This window comes from Acomys minous, assembly GCF_964271855.1.
Source record: "Acomys minous genome assembly, chromosome: 13".
Taxonomy (NCBI): Eukaryota; Metazoa; Chordata; class Mammalia; order Rodentia; family Muridae; genus Acomys; species Acomys minous.
Genome location: NC_140495.1, coordinates 42452627 through 42473812, shown reverse-complemented (window position 1 = coordinate 42473812; position 21186 = coordinate 42452627). Strand labels below are relative to the sequence as shown.

Genomic DNA, 21186 nt, shown 5'->3' with positions numbered 1-21186 from the left:
GGCTGTTAACTCCCACCATCACACTGATGTATCTCTGTGTGTGTCTGCCTTCTGTCTCACACCCGGGCAGGATAAATGGTGGGGAGGGGGAGGGGAACATGTCTACTGTGATCCCGTCCCTCTTGGATTCGACCTGTGAAAGTATCGTCCCTTTTTAAGTGTGACGTTCTCTTAACATCAAGGAGGGGAAAGTTCAGAAACGCGCCACAGAGAATTCATCACATGGCTGGCACCCTGAGAAGAGGAGCAAGGCCGCTCCTACCTGTCCCTGAGCTGAAAGCATCTTGATTTTGATTGGACGGTTGCCAAAGTCATTAGCATACTGTACCCTGACCTGGATTAGGGAACAGCGTCCAACTCAGAAATGACCAGACCTTGCAGGACCTGAGCCAGAGCTGACACTTGTATGACACCTGGACAGGAAGCCCAAGGGAAGGGACTCAGGAGCGCCTAGGATAGAAAGTGTAAGTACACAGCTTTATTTGCTCTACTTCATGGGCTGTAAAGGCGATGAACGTTAAGCAACACTTAGAGAAAAGAAAACCTTGACAAATTTAGTTGTTTGGGGTTTTTTTTGTTTTGTTGTTTGTTTGTTTGCTTGCTTGCTTGCTTGCTTTTAATCCTGGGGAAAGATTGAGTTTACTTATGTGCGGAATAAAAGCGGTTTCCCCCGGCCCCGTGTTTTGCTCTTAATCCTCACTTCATCAACGTGATTGACAGGGAAAAGTTTATTTAAATTCTTAAAAATTACGGTAATTTTTTAGAGTAAAGATTTTTATTCCCATTCTCTTAATTTAAAAGCAAGTGTGTAACCTCGGCTAAGAACAGCGTTTTTAGGTTCTCACGATGTAAATCTTGTTTTCAAAGGTTTGTTGTTGCTGTTGTTGCTGTTGTTTTTAATCTCTTCTGTGCAAAGTGTGGTGTGGCTCTAACTCACTAGAAGGACCCCTGGGTGGCAGAGTTACAGTTGAGGCTGTGACTTTAATATTTACATTTTCTGCACTTGTCACCTAAACTGTCTGAATTAGGGTGTCAACCGTTTTGGGTTTTTGGTTTTTTTTTTTTCAGCAGCTCAATAATTATTTCCTAAACACAGAAGTTTACTTAGATGTTACAGGGGATGAGCTGTGGCTGTGGCAGTGCCTCAGCCGTTCACCCAGTGTCTATCTCCAGCACCACAAACACCTTGGCACAGAGAATGACCCTCTCAAATGCCAGGGTTTGTACGGGGCAAGGGACTTCGTGGGGTTTTGGCGGGGCTGGGCGGAGCTGTTACCGCAGGGTTGCATCTAATCTTGAAAAGATAACGGACAGTACATGGGACTTAACCATGAACATATTCGTTGATCTAGATTGCTGTGTCTCTTTAGGTAAATTTACATAATCTATGTAGAAATAGGTCTAAACTGGGCGTGGTGGCGCACGTCTTTAATCCCAGCACTCGGGAGGCAGAGGCAGGTGGATCGCTGTGAGTTCGAGGCTAGCCTGGTCTACAAAGCGAGTCCAGGACAGCCAAGGCTACACAGAGAAACTCTGTCTCGAAAAAAAACCAAAAAACAAACAAACAAAACAAAACAAAACAAAAAACAACAAAAATAAAAGAAATAGGTCTAAGCTATTGGCCCCAGGTAATAATGGCTCTTAAGGCTCCTATAAACCAAGTCTAGCAATGAGGAAAGAAACAGACTTGAGGATAAAAGTAGAGACCAGGGCCTTGTAACCTATAACAAGCCTATCGTAGCAAGCGCTAGTGGCTTCTCCAGTTTGTTTTTCATTAGCAGCTGGTGCTCGCAAAAAAAATGTCAATGAGACTTCTATTTCTAGCAGACGGGTGATAAATAGATTCTTTTTGTATTGTTTTACTTTGCTTGTCCTCTTCTTTTCTTCTCCTTTTTATGTGTGTGTGTGTGTGTGTGTGTGTGTGTGTGTGTGTGTGTGTGTTGCCTATGCAGAGAGGTCAGAGGGCAACTTGTGGGAATTGGTTTTCTCTTTCTGCCATGTGGGTTCCAGGGGCTGAACTCAAATCTTCAGTCTTGCTATCAAGCGCCTTTCCCTGCTAAAGCACCCTACCCTCTCTTTTGATACAGTCTCACACTGTAACTCAGGCTGGCCCTGAACTCCTGACGGTCTCCCAGGCCTCAGTCTCTGGGGTGTGAGCCACCACATCTGGCTTCATAGTTTTTAATCTCTTAGATCACCAGCGTTACTACTATCACTTTATTTTCTTAGCTCTGGAAAACAAGCCCCCGGGGGGAGCTGATTGCCTCTTTTGAGCGTGAGCACTCTCCGGCACGTCTCTAAGAAGTTGAGTCGAGGAAAGCCTGTGTTGGCTCGACCTTATCATGGAGCTGGACGACTTTGATCCTGAAGACAAAGAGATACTGAGCTGGGATATTAATGACATGAAACTGCCGCAGGTATGTGCTTGCAGGACTGTCCCCAGCGTGTGGCTGTGAAGCCGGACTGCTAACAGGCCAGATCCTAGCCAGGTGAACTACGGCAGAGCTTCAGCCACACAGGTGGTTCAAGGGGAGATAAAAGGCCTAGGATTTGAGTGCCTCTTTATTTTACAGATACCCCAGGCACAGTCAGAGACAAAGTCAGCATCGCTTCTTCCCTTTCAAAGCTGGCTCACTCAATTTAGCACTCAGTTCACAATACTTGCCAGTGGATTGATTCCTCATAACACATAAGACGCTGTAGCACCTTCTTTGCCATAGTGTTTTCAGCAGTTAGCCCTGAAGCTGGACTGTCTGAACAGCAGGGCCCTGGGCCCCTCAGCCTGCTCTTGAGGGATGGGCAGAAAAACCATCTGTGGGCTCACTGGGTGGCTTCTACTCTACTCAGGAGTGCTCTGCTTTTCATACTGTCTTTGGCCTCCTGAGAGAGAGAAGGGGAGACGGAGGGAGGGAAGGAGGGAGGGAGGGAGAGAGGGAAGGAGGGAGGGAGGGAGGGAGGGAGGGGAAGAAGGTCTTATTCAGCAACCCAAGCTGCCTTGAATCTCCAAAGGAGCCATTGGGCATGGTAGCGCATGTCTGTAATCCCAGCACTCTTGGAGGCAGAAGCAGGCGATTCTGCAAGTTCAAGGCCAGCCTGGTTTACAGAGTAAGTCCAGGACAGCCAAGGCTACACAGAGAAACCCTGTCTCACAACAACAACAACAACAATAAGAACCTACCCCAGCACTCAGGAGGCAGAGGCAGGTGGATCTCTGTGAGTTCAAGGCCAGCCTGGTCTACAAAGGGAAATCCAAGACAGCCAGGGCTACACAGAGAAACTCTGTCTCAAAAAACCAAAAGCAAAACAACAACAACAAAAACAAACAAACAAAAACATAAAAAGGAAAAGAAAAGAAAGAAAGAAAAATCCACAAATGAGCTCAAACCTGCCTTGAACTCACAATCTTCTTGTTTTCACCTCCCAAGTGCTGGGGTCACAGGCTCAACTAGCAACTCTAATTTGACAAAAGGCATTAGTTAAGGCCGAGTTTCTGCTTCTATCATTCCCGTCCTATCGTATTTATGGGTGTCTGAAGATACGTTTACTGGACATTGTTTGAAAAGGTGGCTGTGAACAGTAAGCCTGGAGTCCACTAGTATCAAGTATTGAAACAATTGATCAGTCTGTCTGGTCTTGGGGAACAAGCCAGGCAGAAGGGTCGGGGTTCCCGCCTCGGCCTCTGACCTTTCTGTGTCCTCACTCTAACTGACACTTGCTCATGTTCCTCTGCTTTCCCTCAGTTTCTCTTTGGTGGGTGTAGAGAAAGCTAGGAGACAGAAAATACACCCATTCACTCATTCGAGGTAGCAAATATTCCATACAAGTCCAGACAAATATCCATTTTCAGGACTCAGGTTGACAGTTGCTCTTGATTATACTGCGATTGCTATAGCTGTTTTAGGAAAGCATTAGAGTAAATCTGTTCTGTTTTGTTTTGTTTGTTTTTTGAGACAGGGTTTCTCTGTGTAGCCTTGCCTGTCCTGGACTTTATTTGTAGACCAGGCTGGCCTCAAACTCACAGAGATCCACCTGCCTCTGCCTCCCGAGTGCAAAGATTAAAGGCGTGTGCCACCACGCCTGACTTAGAGTAAATTTTAATTGCTGTTGGCTCAGTGACCATATTTATCCCTATTTTAAATTTCATGCTTGCACTCTCGGAGCTAGAGAGAATTCTTATGGCTGAGGTCAACAGATATGCAAGAACTTGAAACTGGGGGCAAGGCACCCCTGTGTACTGACATGCATGTTTGCAAGGCACCCCTGTGTACTGACATGCATGTTTACAAGGCACCCCTGTGCACTGGCATGCATGTTTGCAAAGCATCTGTGTACTGACATGCATGTTTGCAAGGCACCCCTGTTGTACTGACATGTATGTTTGCAGAGCACCCCTGTGTACTGACATGCATGTTTGCAAAGCATCTGTGTACTGACATGCATGTTTGCAAGGTACCTCTGTTGTACTGACATGTATGTTTGCAGGGCACCCCTGTGTACTGACATGCATGTTTGCAGGGCACCCCTGTGTACTGACATGCATGTTTGCAAGGCACCCCTGTGTACTGACATGCATGTTTGCAGGGCACCCCTGTGTACTGACATGTATGTTTGCAGAGCACCCCTGTGTACTGACATGTATGTTTGCAGGGCACCCCTGTGTATTGGCATGCATATTTGTAAGGCACTCCTGTGTACTGACATGCATGTTTGCAAGGCACCCCTGTGTCCTGACATGCATGTTTGCAAGGCACCCCTGTATACTGACATGCATGTTTGCAGGGCACCCCTGTGTCCTGACATGCATGTTTGCAAGGCACCCCTTTGTACTGACATGCATGTTTGCAGGTGTGGAGACAGAGATAGGGAATTACCACAAAGCCAGGGCTGGCCATATTGGTCATCAGCTCCACAAACATAAACATAAAGAGGAAGAACAGCCTCCCTGCAGGGAAACACAGGACCCAGAAGATCTTGATTTAGCCTGAACTGCCAAACTCCAAGACACTCTTGACTCCTTAGGCCACCGCACAGAAGAGTCCATGGCAAACAGGCACACGCTGGAAACAAACCCTTTATAGTCAGTGGACAGGCAAAAGGTTGTTTACCAAAAAATAAATAAATAAATAAAAATAAAGCTCTTCAGCTTGTAAAACTCAGGGGCGTAATTAAAAATGCAAGCATCCTTTAGTATGGCCTGAGCAGACATGACCCCATTCTGATCTGGGTTTGAGCGAACCCTGGAATCATATCTACAACCAGTGAAGGTGAGAAAAATGAAAGGTCTTGGAAAAAATTTCAACAGTAGGACTTGGATGGTTTGGAGCCACCTGAAGGCAGAGAGAGGGGTACCCAGTGAGAAGCTCGGGACCTGGAGACACAGGCCCTGGACATGGGTGCCTGCTGTACCTACCTATAGGGCCTCTGAGAATTATCTGTCTCTCCCTAAATTTTTTTTCCCTCTCAAAATGCTGCTGCTGCATGCAGTGGTCTCTTCTGCACCTTGATTCTGATAGTCAAGGATTTTGGAATTGTCAGTCTGAGCCTGGTGGGTAGTTTCATTCATTCATTCATGCATTCATTCATTCATTCATTCATTCATGTGTTCATGCATGCATTCATTCATTCATTCATCCAGGCTTCTTTCTTTCTCTTTCTTTTATGTATATGACTGTTTTGCCTGTGTGTATGTCTGTGAAGTATGCACATGCCTGGTACTCTCAAGGCCAAAAAAGGGCATTAGATTCTCTGGAACTGGAGCTACAGACAGTAGTGAGCTGCCATGTGGGTGCTCTGGGAGTTGAACCTATTTCCTCTGGAAGAGCAGCCAGCGCTCTTCACCATTCAACTATCTCTCCAGCTCTATTTGTTTGGGTTTTTGAGACAGGATCTCACTCTGTAGCCTGGAATGGGCTACAGTTCACTATGTAGCGCAGGTTGGCCTTGAACTCATAGAAACCCTACTGCCTCGGTCTCCCGTCTAATTGAAACTGTATAGCTTTATCTAGCTGGTCTGGAGTTGAGTTTGCAGACCAGGTTAGCCTCAAACTGGTGGCTTCTGCTTCCTGGGTGCTGGGGTCACTGTTGTGAGCCCACACACCCAGCTTTCCATTTTTCCTAATACACTCACTATGGCGTTTGTCCCAAAGCACAGGCGCTTGACGTCACAGTCATGGATGGAAGTCTTCTTGTCTTGCTCTAGGCCAGTGTGTTATGACAGCGGCGCTTTCCTGTTCTATTACCCTTAAGTTACATATGCACCTGCAAATTTAATCCAAGCAGCAAATACCTGGTGCTGGTTTTGTCCTGCTTTCACTTGAAATGTGGATTACAAACGTCAGAGAGTCCTACACCCTTCCCGCAGACTGTGACAGATGGAAGACAATCTTGCAACAGTTTTTTGTTTCCTTTTTGGTTGAAAATTGGGGAGACACTCAATGCCCTTTTGTACTAAACAATATTCGTTTCATTAAGAAGGGACCACCCACTGTCCTCACAACAGCTGGTTTTCCTAATCTGAAGAGAGGCTGTTCCTGTAACATCACAGACACCTCACCATTTTATTCCTAAGCACTAGGCAGTTGTCAGGTCAAAACGCATGGCTACAACTACACTAAAACGTTTACTCACACAGCTCCAATCGGGTTGTTCTGTTGATGTTGAGTTTTTGTTGTTCTTTTGGTTTGGGGTTTTGTTTTTTGTTTTTTGTTTTTTGTTTTTGAGGGGGGGGCTGTTTGTTTGTGTTTTTTGTTTTTATTTTTGAGGCCAGGTCTTACAATGTAGCTCAGCCTGGACTTGAATTCACCCTGTAGCTCAGGATACAAATTCAAGATCCTCTTGCTTTCCCCCTAGCTGAGATGACGATAACAGTCACAGCACCAGCTAATTTTGCTTTGATTTGCAGTGAACGCAGAGCTCCACACACACTAGTTAAGTGCTCTGTCACTGAGCTAAACTGCCCACCCAGTTCCAAGGCTTCAGTTCTCCACAGGGGGGGAAACATTCTTTAACACAGTAAAGAGGCAAGCCTGGCGTGGTGGCACACGCCTTTAGTCCCAACTCTCAGAAGGCAGAGGCAGGCAGATCTCTGTCAGTTCGAAGCCAACCTGGTCTACAAAGTGAGTCCAGGACAGCCAAGGCTACACAGAGAAACTCTGTCTGGGAAAAAAAAAAACAAAAAAAACCAAAACAAAAGCAAACAAGCAAGCAAAAAAAAATCAATCAAACAAACAAACAAACAAAAAACCAAAACAAGAACAACAAAAATGATATGAAGGGGCTATAGCTCCAATATGAAGGGATGAAGATTTTAGGCAGCCAGATTTCTTCTGCCTCCACAGAGAATAAGTCCCAAATTGTGCTGTCCAGATTCTCTGTGGGTTGAGGTGCCTGCATGGGATCGCAATCAATCAGGTTTTTGAGGGCTGCAGAGGTAACAGGCAACCAGTATTCTTCATCAATTACTACTGTCCTGCCCGGCTAGGTCCTGCTGTTTCTCATGCAGACCTCTATAGCCTGACCCTCTCTGCCCACCTCCAACCTGTCCTGCTGGGGCAGCTCCACCTGTGTGGACACCCATGATTATCAGAAGCCTTGTTATCAGATCTGGGTTCTTCTTCACCCCGGCTGTGATGGCTGTGGGGACATTCCTGCATCTATAATGATAGACTCTCACCCATCACACATCCTTGGCTTTGGTAGTAGGATGGCAAAGGGAGAAGAGAAAAGAGAGAGGAAGGTGGTGACAGAAAGAGAGAAACTTAATCTAGCACTGTGGAACGTCATCCCTTAAGGTGGTAACAGTAGGATTACACCAAAGAGCGATTTTTTTATGCAGAGGCCTTTGTTGACTCCTGAGGGCATTTAGAATCCCATCTGACCCAGAAGAGGCAGCTTCATTCCAAAATGTTGTCTGTAGGGTCAAAATGACAATATATTTTGTTTCCTTTGTTGTTGTTGTTGTTGTTGTTGTTGTTGTAGGGTTTTACTATATGTAGCTTGGCTGGCCTGGAACTTGCTATGGAGACCAGGATGGCAGTGAACTCAGAGATCTGCCTACTTCTGCCTCTGCGTGTGCCACCACACCTGTCATCTTTTTGTTTTGGTTTTAGGAAGTAACAGGTGTCTGTTTGACAAGCTGGGTGTGGTGTTCTATTCCTGTGATCCTAGTATAAGGCCAGCTGTAGCCACACAGTGATTCTAAAGCTAACTTGGGCTAGATGAGCCTCTGTGTGTTTGATGCCCTTATTTTATTTGGCAATACTTACTGTAAAGGGTTAATAAGGGTTCACCTGAAAGAGGGAGTGGGGATTGAAAGTGGGGTACAGAGATGCCAGAAGTAACAAGTCAGATCTGGAAAATTCTGATCAAGACTCTCTTTAATGTGGATAATAAGACTATATAGTAAAGTCAATAGGATCTATTCTGATCCCTCTCTCCCTAGCTGCCAAGGCAAGAAGAACACAGTAGCCTGAATAGCTCCCTGTAAGAGCTTCCTATTACTGAGCAGCTCTCTGAAAGGATTTCCTTAACCCTCCAAGTGTTTCTCAGTAGGGACTTCGCTACTTCTTTCAAAGGTAAATAGTCCAAGGATGGTCTGGAACACAAAGACCTGCTCCTCAGGCAAAGCTCAGCAACTGGAAGGTCACTGCGTGTAGCCTAAGCACGGGATTTCTGACATGGCAGAATTTAGCACGGCTTCCCACAAATAAGCTATGTATGCTGGAAGACAATTGCTTTATACAAGAGTAGAATATACTAAGAAGGAGAATGAATTTTAATGTAATAACATGATATAACATTTTTGGGTGTGTTTTTTTCCTTTTCTTTTTTCTTTCTTTCTTTTTATTTTTTGAGAGGGTCTCACACTGTAACCCAGCTGGCTTTGGCTTGAAAGCAATCCGTATGCCTCTGCCTCCCAAATGCTAGAATTATAGGCAAAACCCACCTCTACTAGCTCATAATGTGAGTGTTTTGATACCTTATTTAAGAATTTAATTTTATTAGTTTTGTATGATAGCAATGTATAATTTTATGATAGTCTATTAAAACCTCAAGTGACTAAATTAAATTAAAATGAAGGTCATATAAAGAGTGCCCTGTGTTTTCATACAACATCTGAAAATTTACCTGAGTAAATTATAGGATTACATTACACAGAGAAGTCATAGACATATCAATTACATTCCTAATGATGCTCCCCGGGAGATGATAAAATATAAATGTGTTAGATGTGGTGTGTTGGAAAACTTAAGGATGTTCCCTTTCAATTATAAACTTCTTAACCAAGAGCAAAATCAAAGAGTTACTCATGAAAAGTTAGAAATTAAAGTAAACAAAGTGTCTAAAAAGAAGAAAGTGTTTTATGAAAAGTTAGAAATTAAATTAACAAAGGTTCTGAAAGGAGGGGGACATTTTCTGGAAATTGCTAGCAAGGTGAAGAAGCAGCATTCTTGGCTTTAAAACTGCCTTTCTGATGGTGGATTATAAGGGCTTTCAGAAATGCTGTCTCTTGCTTCCTTGGTCCTTGGACATTTGGAACAGCGGAATCCAGCCCTCTTCCCCCCCCCCACACACACACATTATAATACAAAAAGTTGCCAAGGATTCCACTGAATGTCCAGGCAAATGACAGAATAAAAAAACAATAGCCAAGACAAGAGCACGTGTTCACACTTCCTTCTAGTAGTTTCCTCACTTTACACACTGTTACCTTGCTAATGGAACTGGGGAACCCGGGTGTCAGGGGAGGTCATTTGAGAAGAAATATTTTCAAAGGTGTTGAGGGTCACATTTTCCTCCATGTATGTGAAATCTTAGCTCTGGTCAGAACATCAGAGGGCCTCTCACCGAGACATTTCACTCCTCTTGGCTCATGGGATTTGTAGTTCTGACCAGCTAGGCTGGGCGTGGATAGGTGGAGAACTCACATAGAAACCGATGCTTTCCTCTAAATGCCCCACCTTGTCTCTCCTATTTTGATACCTGTGTGCCATATTAGAATAATACAGATCCACCAGCCCTTTTTGGGGGGGTCAGGGGGATGCTAGGATTCAAGACACGGTTTCTCTATGTAGCTTGGCTGTCCTGGACTCACTTTGTAGACCAGGCTGGCCTCGAACTCACAGATCCGTCTGCCTCTGCCTCCCCGAATGCTGGGATTAAAGATGTGTGCCACCTGTGCCTGGTTAAATGCACCAATTCTTTATAGTTCAAACGATTAAAGGTAAACATACATCTTAGTGTTATAATCTTCATTTTAAGTATTTCAAAGGTAGCATACTTGGAGCTGGAGAGCTGGCTCAGATATTAAGAGAGCTTACAGCTCTTGCAGAGGGCTGGAGTTCAGCTCCCAGCACCCACACCGGGTACCTGCACTCACGCGCACACACCTGTCTCCACACAAACACAAAATCAAAAACTAAAATAAATCTTTTTTTTTTTAAAGTAAAATACTCTTCTATGCTTTTCTGTAAGAGAATGCTAGAAAGCAATGATTTGAATTTCAGTCAGCAGGGAAAAGGGAGAGAAGCTGGGTGCTGAGGTTTTAGTGGGTTCTCACGTGGACACGGAGCCATTTAAGGTCGCAGTTGCCAAGTTATCTAGTAGGAGAGAGAATGATAGTAAAAGCAAACAGTTGGGCATCTTCCCTGGCTGTGCTGCCCAGTGGGGAAGAACTGCAGCTGGCCTGCTGGCCTGCAGGGGGCGCCTCCAGCAACACACGCCTTGATTTATCCTCTTCCTTGGGGGTGGGGGTGGGGGTGGGGGGCAGAATTGTAACCCAGGGGATCCTCATCCATCCTGACACTGATGTTTGTCTTGAGACATCCTTTGGCTTTGCTAGTTAATATTCTGTGTTGTATATTCTAGTTGGGAAAGCAAAGGATCGGTCCCTTGATCTCTGTTTCTGATTTTTCCAGAATCTTCTACCTTGACTTTTGAGAATGTCTTAATGGAAACTGTTCTTGTTTTTATGTCAGGTCTCTGAGAGTCATGAGGATAGGCCCAGAGCTAAACTAGGCTAGCTCTCTCTCATTGTAAGGGCTAATCGGGATCTGTCCCATGATGCATCTGTCACCATTGTGAAGCCTGGGAAAATGAGCCACACCCAGTGGCTCCTTTATTTACAGCTCACAGCTGGCTAGGTGCTGTGGCAAACATGTTACATGCACAATTAAGCCTCAGAACTCCTGCAGTAGGAGGGTCTCACCAGCCCTATTTTCCACATGCAGAAACAGAACAGAAAACAAAGTAACTTAAGCTCAAGGACCTTAAAGAATGATCTTTATTGTGGCTCAAAATGTCACAAGAAGTCGGCTACGGCAACTGTTTTGGCAGTGTGTGGGGTAGCCACCTCTGGCACACACTGTTAAGCAGCCTCTAGAGACGGTTCACTTGCTGCCTCGGAACTTGAGACCAACTGAACCACAGCTTTGACCTTGGCCAGCAGAGTCCAGTCAGATGCTCACACGCAGGGACTAGGGTAGTACGGGGGCAAGCACACACACACTCAGTGTGAGTCCTGTGCATGTCTGAGGTGTAGAGGAAAAACAAGGAAACCGTCCTTGGAGGGGAAAGTGAGTTTGTAGACATCTTTTGAGCCAGAGCTCTGAAGTGCTTATCTCTGGTGACTTTGTGGTTCCCGAGATGGTAACCGGTGTGGTGTGAGGCATCTCGCTTCCCGTAGCTGTTACGTAACTTTACTTCACTCAAAAAACTCTGAGAAATGGCTATTACTGGTATCACCAAGGGCTGGAGAAACAGCAGAATTCAGAAGGGCAGCAACCAAATGCTCGACAGGCACAGAAGATGCTTTACTGCTAGTGCACTGTGCGGGTTGATTCTCAACCTGTGGGTCCCAACCCTTTTGGGGTGTCGAAGGACCATTTCACAGGGGTTGCCTAACTAAGGCCATGGGGGGGTGGGAAACACAGATATTATTAACATTATGATTCATAACAGTAGCAAAATTACAGTTATGAAGTAGCAACAAAAATAATTTCATGGGTGGAGGGGGTCGCCACATGAGGGACCATATTAAAAGGTCACAGGGGGTCGCCATATTAAAGGGTCACAGCATCAGGAAGTTGTGAATCACAGTTTGTGCTCACAGATTCTACCACCAGGATTAAATTCAGGTAATGCCTCTTGCTCTGCCCCTGTAGTCCAAATCCGTTTTACATCTATCAACTCGACAGAGGCGGACAGGTGGGTTTTTCTGGATGAGGCTGTAACAGGATCTTTGCGTTTCTGTCAGAATGTGAAAAAGACCGACTGGTTCCAAGAGTGGCCCGACTCCTACGTGAAACACATCTACAGCTCCGAGGACAGGAACGCACAGCGCCACCTGAGCAGCTGGGCCATGCGCAACACCAACAACCACAACTCCCGCATCCTCAAGAAGTCTTGCCTGGGGGTGGTCGTGTGCAGCCGAGACTGTTCCACCGAGGAGGGCCGCAAGATCTACCTGAGACCCGCCATCTGTGACAAAGCCAGGCAGAAGCAGCAGAGTGAGTGAGGCTGGGGGCGGGAGTGGGGGGGGGGAAGGAGGGGGCGGGGGGAGGGAGGGGGGCGGCAGCAAGGGAGGCTGGGAGGCCACTTAGATGCTCCAGCCAGGGTGGACATGCCCCAGGCGCCCAGCCAATCCCTCCCACTGGAGTTCTGTAGCAGGCAAGGCCTTCATTCTGATGAGAACTTTCTATGGGGAAGTCACCTAGCTCCTTACTCCCTGTCTGCCTGCAAGGAATTCTTTGGAGAGAGATTGATTCATGGAAAGTTCAGGAGAAATTAAGTCACCGACTTGCTGCCTGGCCCCTGAGTCCTGGCAAGAGAAATCCCAGTGAATGCATTCTTTGGGACTGGCACAGCACAGCTAAATCTGTAAACTCACCTTCAACTGTCAGAGGCAGGTGTGGTCTACAAAGCGAGTCCAGGACAGTCAAGGGTACACACAGAGACCCTGCCTCAAAAAAAAAAAAAAAAAAGTAGATGTACACCATAGTTGCCCGAGTTCCTGTCCGTCATACTCGTTGGATTGTAAACAAATGCTCCCAGGCTTCCTATGCCTGACCCACTTTCCACCTCAAAGCACTTTGTATTCTTTCCTGGTAATGCATCTTCAAGAGTTCCTTGCAGTCATGTACAACTTAGTGACGTTGTAGTGGCAGGGTTCTCTCTCTCCCATAGGACTTTGCCCCTTACATCTGAGTTGATAATCATAAAATAAAATACTTTTTTTTCCTGTATAAAGCATATTTAATATTAGTAAGCAAGCAGGAGGTGCGGAATGCTTTGACCTGTAAACTAATCCCACACGTCAGGCAGCTGTTGGCTGTACCGTGTGTGAGCCCCGTTGGTCATTGATAGACAGAGTGCTACAGTCAGGGGGAAGATCCAGCGGAGGGGAGCGCCTGGACCTGTGCAGGGTTCCTCTCCACCATCCTGGAAGCAAAGCCAAAAGCCAGGAGCTCGGCCCTGACTCAGACTCAGCCCCGCGTGCACTGATTCGGTTACTTTCATTGCTTCTTCTGTAGGGAAATGCTGTCCCAACTGCAATGGGCCACTGAAGCTCATACCCTGCCGAGGCCACGGGGGCTTCCCTGTCACCAACTTCTGGAGACACGACGGGCGCTTCATATTTTTCCAGGTTGGGTTTCAGTTATTTACTCTGTTTCTCTTTCGTGTGGCAGCGTCTATCGTGTTCTCTGTAGAGGAATTTTATCGGGGATTGGGGAATCAGCGGTACATGAGACTGTGACCATCTTCTGGAGGAAATAGATGCCCCCGGTGCCCTACTTCGCCAGAGGTGAAGCAGTGGAAACCGAGGGAGGCTAAGTGCCTCAGAAGTGATGCCTAGCTGAGCACTAGTAGACCAGGGCAGACAGCATTCGGCTCATAGCTTTCCACAAACCCCAGCGTGAGTACCAGTGCTGACTCAGCGGCACTAGCTCTGCATCCAACAAACAACTTGACTCCTCCTTAGAACTCCAGCTTTCTGCCAGCTTTATATGAAACACTAGTAGGGTCCAGATGTCAACAGGTGACAAATGGGCTCTGTTGCGGGACAGTCGGTAGAGGACTGACAAACAGCTGTCCCAGAGACAAAGCCCTGCCCCGAGAATTTACCAATCTGTGTGACCTGTAGCTGTTCCCACAGCCGCTGAACTCCAGCTACCAGCCACTTAAAATCACTCACCGCAAGGGCTAAATGTTTCACACCTCGTTGTGGAAGCCCCAAGCTCTCCCGCCCCGCTGCCGCCCAGCCCCCCCCCACCCCCCCCACCCCCGCTCACTGCCCCAACCCCCAACACCCACTTACCAAGGGAGGTTATTCAGACGGCATGCCTTCTCAAGGCCTCAGTTTCTTATTCTGTAAACAGGATTAAAAAGAACAGTACGTATGTAAGAATGGTGCCAAAGATGAAGTGAGAGGGTCTGGTACACCCTATGGGGACATGATGGGGAAACAGACCTCATAAGGAAGAGACCTCACAGGACGGGAGCAGGCTGAGCACAGTGGGCTGGGAAAGCGGTTCTGTTGCAGCCAGCGACCTCGCTTCCTTACGCCAGGTTACTAGAGACGGCAGTCCAGAAAACAAGCGCTACACCTTGAGATGTGCAATTCAGCTACTAATTTTTGTTTCCTTTTTACTACTTTGTCCCTCCCAAGTCGAAAGGAGAACACGACCATCCCAAGCCGGAAACCAAGCTAGAAGCCGAGGCCAGACGGGCAATGAAGAAAGTGCATATGGCGTCTGCCTCCAGCTCCTTACGGATCAAGGGGAGCCCTGAAGCTAAGGTCAGTTGCCCCAAATGTGCTCAAGCCCCTGCATCAGGGCTTCCCCACGCCCTGCAGCGGGCGTGCTAGATGGCTCCAGACTTTTACAGACCAATGAAAGCAAACACTGTTCTATCTGGCCTGTCTACAAGCAGGCACCTGCTAGGCAAACTGAACCTGAGATGCTATTCTTAACTTTTGTCATATTTGAACCAGGCTTGCAAACAGTTGCTATACTATAATCACGCACTCAGCATCTCCACTGAGAGCCTTTAAAGGAAGCGTCAGTCAGTTTCCAGCTTATACTTGGCAACTCGACTTCTTAGTACCAGTAGATTCAGAATTAATCAAAATAATAGTCTTCATAAAATGTTATTAGCCTTATGCTTTTGGAGTTTTGTTTTTTGTTTTCGAATTTCCGCACATCCTGGGGACAGATTGTTTTCTTAATTGGTCTAAATAATCAGATGGTATGCAGCCCAACCACCCTGAATGTGTCTGACTTTATCTAAGTCAGTGGTTCTCAACCTTCCTAAATGCTTCGAATCGTTAATATAGTTCTTTTGACTCTATTATGTTGTAGTGACCTTCAACTAAAATTACTCCATTGCTACTTCATAGCTGTAATTTTGCTACTGTTATGAATAGTAATGTAAATATCTTATATACAGGATATCTGATATGTGGCCCCCAAAGGGGTCGTGACCCACAGGTTGAGAACCCCTGATCTAAATAATCAGTTGTCAAGCTGGGTGATCTTTAATGTGATGCCAGTTCTTGAGAGACTGAGCTATACCAAAACTCAGCCTGAGCTACATAGTGACACTGTTTTTTAATGATGGCTTCCTCAGAGGTGGAGGAAGCGTGAGGAAGCCCATTGCTCTGTGGGCCTCACAGCATAGCAGCTTTATCTGTTAGACGGAATGCTAATTACTTTTTTTTTTTTTTTTTTTTTTTTTTGGTTTTTCAAGACAGGGTCTCTCTGTGTTAGCCTCGGCCGTCCTGGACTCACTTTGTAGACCAGGCTGGCCTCGAACTCACAGCGATCACCTGCCTCTGCCTCCCGAGTGCTGGGATTAAAGGCGTGCACCACCACGCCCGGCTCTAATTCCTATTTTAAAGCTCCAAGTGTACCTCATCCAGAAGAAACTGTGATTTAGTCCATTGCAGGGAACTGTCAGCCCCCAAGTCTGTACAGCTGGTTTGTCATTCTCAGCCACAGGACATCCCAGCCACTCTGCATGGACAGAACCTTTCTCTCCTGCCCTCAGACGATCCTCTCGTGAGGGAAGAGCTTACATAAAGAGTAACCGTTACCAGCAGGTCCTTCTCCTGTGACTGAGCATGACCATAGTTATTCCATTGATGTGAAGAAATTGAAATTGGCCAGCTTATGTACTATTCTGTGCAGTTCCCAGGAGGTCAGAGATATGTCTCCGAGGGAGAGAAGCAAAGCCAACAATACCCAGGTCCCTCACACTAAGAGCCAGAATAGTCCAGGTCTGGGAGAGGCAGACGTGGGAGTGAGGAATAGCCCTGCGAGTTGTATCAGGACTAGTATACATTTAAGGTGCAGGGTCTGTTTGTTTGTTGTTTTTTTAAATCACCCCTTATAAACACCCCGCAAGGACAGTTTGGTATCTGATGTCTGAGCATGAGGCTGTGTGTCCACAGAGTGTGACGGGCTATGCACAGAAAGTTGTCAACTGGAGTAAGGCTCAGTCTCTCCTCCCAAGTCCCCAGGAGCCTGTGGAGAGAGAGGCTGCTCCTTTGGTTCAAGTATGCAAGGAATGAGGGCAATCTTATCGAGGGATATTTGCAGAATAACTCAGGGGTGCCTGGGGTAGCCATGTGGATTTGCTTAACTTATTAACGCGAGCTTTCATTTCCCCTTCCAGGCTCTCCCAGGTGAAATACCGACTCAGGGAAGTTTACCTTTAACTTGGTCATTCCAAGAAGGCGTCCAACTGCCCAGCAGCTACAGCACACCTTTAATAGCTAACGCCCCCCAGCAGAACTCTCTGAATGATTGCCTATCCTTCCCCAAGAGTTACGATTTGGGGGGAACCACTGAGCTGGAAGATCCAACTTCCACCTTAGACGCCACCAAGCTCTATGAGAAATACAAGTTCTCCGGCAGTAGGCTCTACGGCAGCGAAGACCAGTTTCCGCCTCCTGTGCCGGGGGCGTACCCAGATTATGATGATCTGCAAGCCTGGAACCGAAATGTTGCCTTTGGGAGAAACCCTAATGACGACACCTACTATCCCAGCTATCCTCCTCTGCCTGTGACCAACTGGCCCTATGACTTCTTCCCTTCCCAGAATTCTTTGGAGCACTTCCCCCAGCAGCTTCCACTGGAACCTCCCGCATCCCAAACTGGTGGCCACCCCTTGTGGCCCAATCCCGGAGGCGACGACGAGCCTTATGAAGAGAAAGTGCCTGTGGATTTCAACAGCTATGTGCCTTCCCTCACGTATCCCTCACCTCAGCAGGAACCCTTGCTGCTTGCCTACGGTTCTCATCCTCAGCAGCAATACTCATTGCCAGCCAAGTGGGATTTCGATGAGGAGGTGGCACGCATGGGCTTGGAGCACTTCAACAATGAAATGCTCCTCAACCTCTGTCCTTTGAGATGACTCAAACCTCCCCCCCTCCCCCCTCCCCCAATCAAGGAGGAATGGCCTCCGAAGACGGGTCTCGAAGCATAACCTCAGAGAAATGTTGGGATCGTGACAAGCAGAAGACAAGGCTTTTGTTTTCACTCAAGCTGCCTTTTCACTTTCCTCAATGTTCGTGTGCTTACCCTTAGTAAGGAATAGAAAGTCACGTGTGCCTGGCGTGGTGGCGTATTCCTTTAATCCCAGCACTCAGGAGGCAGAGGCAGTTGGATCTCTATGAGTTCAAGGCCAGCCTGGTCTACATAGTGTGAATTCCAGGACAGCCAAGGCTACACAGAGAAACCCTGTCTCAACATCCACCCCACCCCACCCTCAAAAAAATAAAGAAAAAGAAAACAAGCAAACAAAAAACTTAAACAAACAAACAAACAAAAAAACCAAAGCAAAACAAAAACTGGCTCACTTGTGTGGAGAGGCGAAATGCTCTCTGATGCGCTGTCCATGTGCTTTGGAGATTCCACACCTCGGCAGGGCTGAATGGAAGGGCTGAAGGGTCTTACACGTGTCACCTCAGCATTTCATCTGTGCCTTTTGGGGAGCCAAAAATGAAGAAACTGAAAGAAGACAGAAGAGCTGTGGAGGCATGGAGATAAATAGTTTACCAAAGAAGTATTTACTATTTTGTTTAGTTTTATTTTTTAATGTGTTTTTTAGATTTGTGACTTGTCAAAACAAAAAGCATGACCTCATCCTATTTATAAAGAACAGAAAACAAACGGACACAGGAAGAGAGCGGGACCCACCTCCCCTCCCCCTTTCTCCTCCTTAGTGACTTTGCCTTCCACAAGGGCTAAGCTTCTGTTCTATTCATTTTCATCTGTTATGATGCCTTAATGTCAAGTTCATATATGAAAATTTCTTGCTTAAAAGTCTTTGTGAAGGGCTGAGGCCATGGCTCAATGGTTGAGAGCTTGCTTAGCATGTCGAAGGCCCTGGGTTCGATCCCCAGCAACACATTTCAACAGCAAAGCTTTGTTGGGCTTAGCAGCGCACACCTGTAATCCCAGAACTCAGCAGCCAGAGGCAGAAAGATTATGAGTTCGAGGTCAGCCCAGGCCACATAGTGAGAGCCTATGTCAAACAAACTTTGTGAAAGGTAAGAGGCAAGGCTACAATGGTGGAATGTAAACTTAGCACGTGGTGCCAAACTGGGCTTTCAGCTCAGCACCAGAGATCCAAACATCTAAGTAAAGAGTCTCTGTTCTTTCGTTAGCTAGTCAGTCTCTAGTCTCTGCTGAAGTACTTCGCAGTAAAGTATCTCCACACAAAATCTAGAATGAACCTTGCCGTAAGCAAGTGTTTTCAAAATAATCTTCTTCATTTAATTCATAGCTAATGTGATGACACAGGATTCAAAATAAATTCTGTCTCCTGTTGCTCTTGCCCTCTGAAATACTAAAAGCTTTCCTGTCTACTCCTCAGATTAATGACATTTTCTAGAGACATATGTAAATAAATATTATTATACATAATATATAAAATATTGTTTTCTATATGCACTATGTGTTGTGGTGTATTATCTGGTATCTACTCTGGGTTTTGCCATTTTAGGTTACAACTGAACACTGGACCTTTATGAGCATATAGGGGCCGCGTGGCTTCATTTTCAATGGCACATGGTGATTAATGTTATAATTAAATAGACCTCATGCATAGTCATTCACATTGTTTGAATCTATCAAATTCTTTGGTGTAAATGCAGAAAAGTAAATACTTAATCTAGCAGAGCCGCACTGCAAATGCTTGTATATGCACATGCAGGCAGAGCTGGAACACCTTCAGAAGGTCACGTGAGTGCAAGCCTGCTTCCATTCCACCCCAAGGCCCTTCTGCATCTCAAAACCGATCTCTAGGCTGGCTCTTGGTATCATTGCTACGTTTGCACGTGCTCCCCTACAACTGTTCAGTTTTGCCTTTTGGGGGGAACTAACAAAACAAACCATTTGGTGCATTTTAAAGGGTTGTTGAGGAAGCTGGTGAGATGGCTTATCAGGCAAGGATGCTTGCCACCAGGCCTGATGACTTCAGTTGAGTCTTTGGGACCCACATGGTAGAAAGAGAGAATTAATTCTACCGAGTTATCCTCTGGCCTCCGCGTGTGCTCATTGCACTCTTGCCTATGTACATAAGCACACACAACAAGCGTGAAAAGTAATTGTTGAAGTATAGTGACATAAAGAAGAGTGTAAAAAGTCATAGTACATAGCTCAACACACTGCGACAGCCAAGTCTGTCTGCAATGTTGCCAATCAGGGTACATTCTCTTGGGGGAAACAATATACGTTTTGGGTTGAACACCGTTTGCTTGGCATCTACAGCTGCTTACAAACAGTGGTCTTCCAGTGAGGCCTTATTGAATACCATCCAGGCTGTGGGTGTAACTGTGAGCCTGATGAATTTGGCTACACCAAGAAGGTTCCAATTGTATTGGGAAGAAAAGGGAAGGGGGCAAATGGCTTCTGGAAGGGATTTTACTTTCTATTGGTCTGAGATTTTTTTTTTTTTTTTAAGGATTTCAAACACTTTTCTCTACTAGACTGAAGTGCCCTTTCATTTCAAACATTTTTCACTCAAAAAGACTGATAATCTTGGGCTGGAGAGATGGCTCAGAGGTTAAGAGATGGCTCTTCCAAAGGTCATGAGTTCAATTCCCAGCAACCACACGGTGGCTCACAACCATCTATAACAAGATTCGTATGCATTAAAAAAAAAAAGACCGATAATCTTGATACTTATCAAAGCAAGAACATGTGACTGGCTGCCATCTTCATACCCCACCCCCTCCAAATCTGATTCCCAACCTTTCAAAAGGCTTCTGCTTCTAAACTCTCACATATTTCTGACAATTAGCTCTAGATTCCCAAGTAGTAAGGTCACACATTACCAGCCCCGTCATCATCATCTTCACTGTATAGTTGGATGATTTTTGATCATTTTGTGTGATGAAACCCAACCAAAATCAAGATATAGAATACCACCATTTCCCCAAAACCTTCTGTTGGTGTTGGGTTAGGGGAGAGGTGGGGGGATGGCTCAGCAGTTAAGAGTGTATACTGCTGGGCTGGAAAGATGGCTCAGCAGTTAAGAGCACCGACTGTTGTTCTAGAGGTCCTGAGTTCAATTCCCAGAAACCACATGGTGGCTCACAACCATCTATAATGAGATCTGATGCCCTCCTCTGGCCTGCAGGTGTGCATGCAGGCAGAACACTATACATAATAAATAAATAAATCTTTTTTTAAAAAAAGTGTATACTGCTCTTACAGAGGCCCCAAGTTCAGTTCCCTGCACCCATAGCAGCTGTCTACAACCCCTATAGCCCTAGCTGCAGGGGATCTTGCATTCTGATTTTCATGGACACCCTCACTCACATGCACACAGACATACATACATACACACAATTAAAAATCTTTTTAAAAAGTTGTTGGGCCTCTTATCAGTCAATTCTTTCCCTGATTTCCAACCCCCAGTGACTCCTCTATGCACCCTGTCACTGCAGTGTTGCATTGTTTGAAATGACCTGCGAGTGGAAGGACAAGGCCTTTGCTATCTGCTTGCTACACTCCAAATGATGCTCTTAAGATGTACAAACGTCTCGCGTGGTATTAAGTTCACTCACTTACTCTGTTATACCTACCACACGGTCATCCATAAGTTAACCTTCATGCATTCAGGCTGTTTCCGGTTTTGAAACTTACGGGTTAAGACTGCTGTACAGGTTCACATTAAAGG

The 21186-nt window shown here is 46.0% G+C and overlaps 1 protein-coding gene across 2 annotated transcripts; it reads left to right on the top strand.

The window, feature by feature from the left end:
* Positions 1 to 383: 383 nt before the first annotated feature.
* Positions 384 to 18956, top strand: GCM1 (glial cells missing transcription factor 1). 2 transcript variants are annotated; one of them, XM_084752793.1, is made up of 5 exons: positions 384 to 464; positions 12254 to 12506; positions 13530 to 13642; positions 14666 to 14794; positions 16672 to 18956. In XM_084752793.1, exons 2-5 carry the CDS (start codon positions 12359 to 12361, stop codon positions 17410 to 17412), a joined length of 1131 nt encoding a protein of 376 aa, XP_084608919.1. In that variant the 5' UTR covers positions 384 to 464; positions 12254 to 12358; the 3' UTR covers positions 17413 to 18956. The 2 variants fall into 2 exon arrangements, with proteins under 2 accessions (XP_084608919.1, XP_084608918.1); XM_084752792.1 differs by lacking the exon at positions 384 to 464 and adding an exon at positions 2335 to 2417.
* The last annotated feature ends 2230 nt before the right edge of the window (positions 18957 to 21186 follow it).

What these genes read in the sequence shown, in the direction of transcription:
- GCM1 (XM_084752792.1), top strand. Translation starts at nt 2,343, where the DNA reads ATGGAGCTGGACGACTTTGATCCTGAAGACAAAGAGATACTGAGCTGG. An exon ending in AGCCAGGCAGAAGCAGCAGA is followed by an intron (nt 12,507 to 13,529) that starts GTGAGTGAGGCT and finishes CTTCTTCTGTAG; the next exon opens with GGAAATGCTGTCCCAACTGC. An exon ending in AGGGGAGCCCTGAAGCTAAG is followed by an intron (nt 14,795 to 16,671) that starts GTCAGTTGCCCC and finishes TTCCCCTTCCAG; the next exon opens with GCTCTCCCAGGTGAAATACC.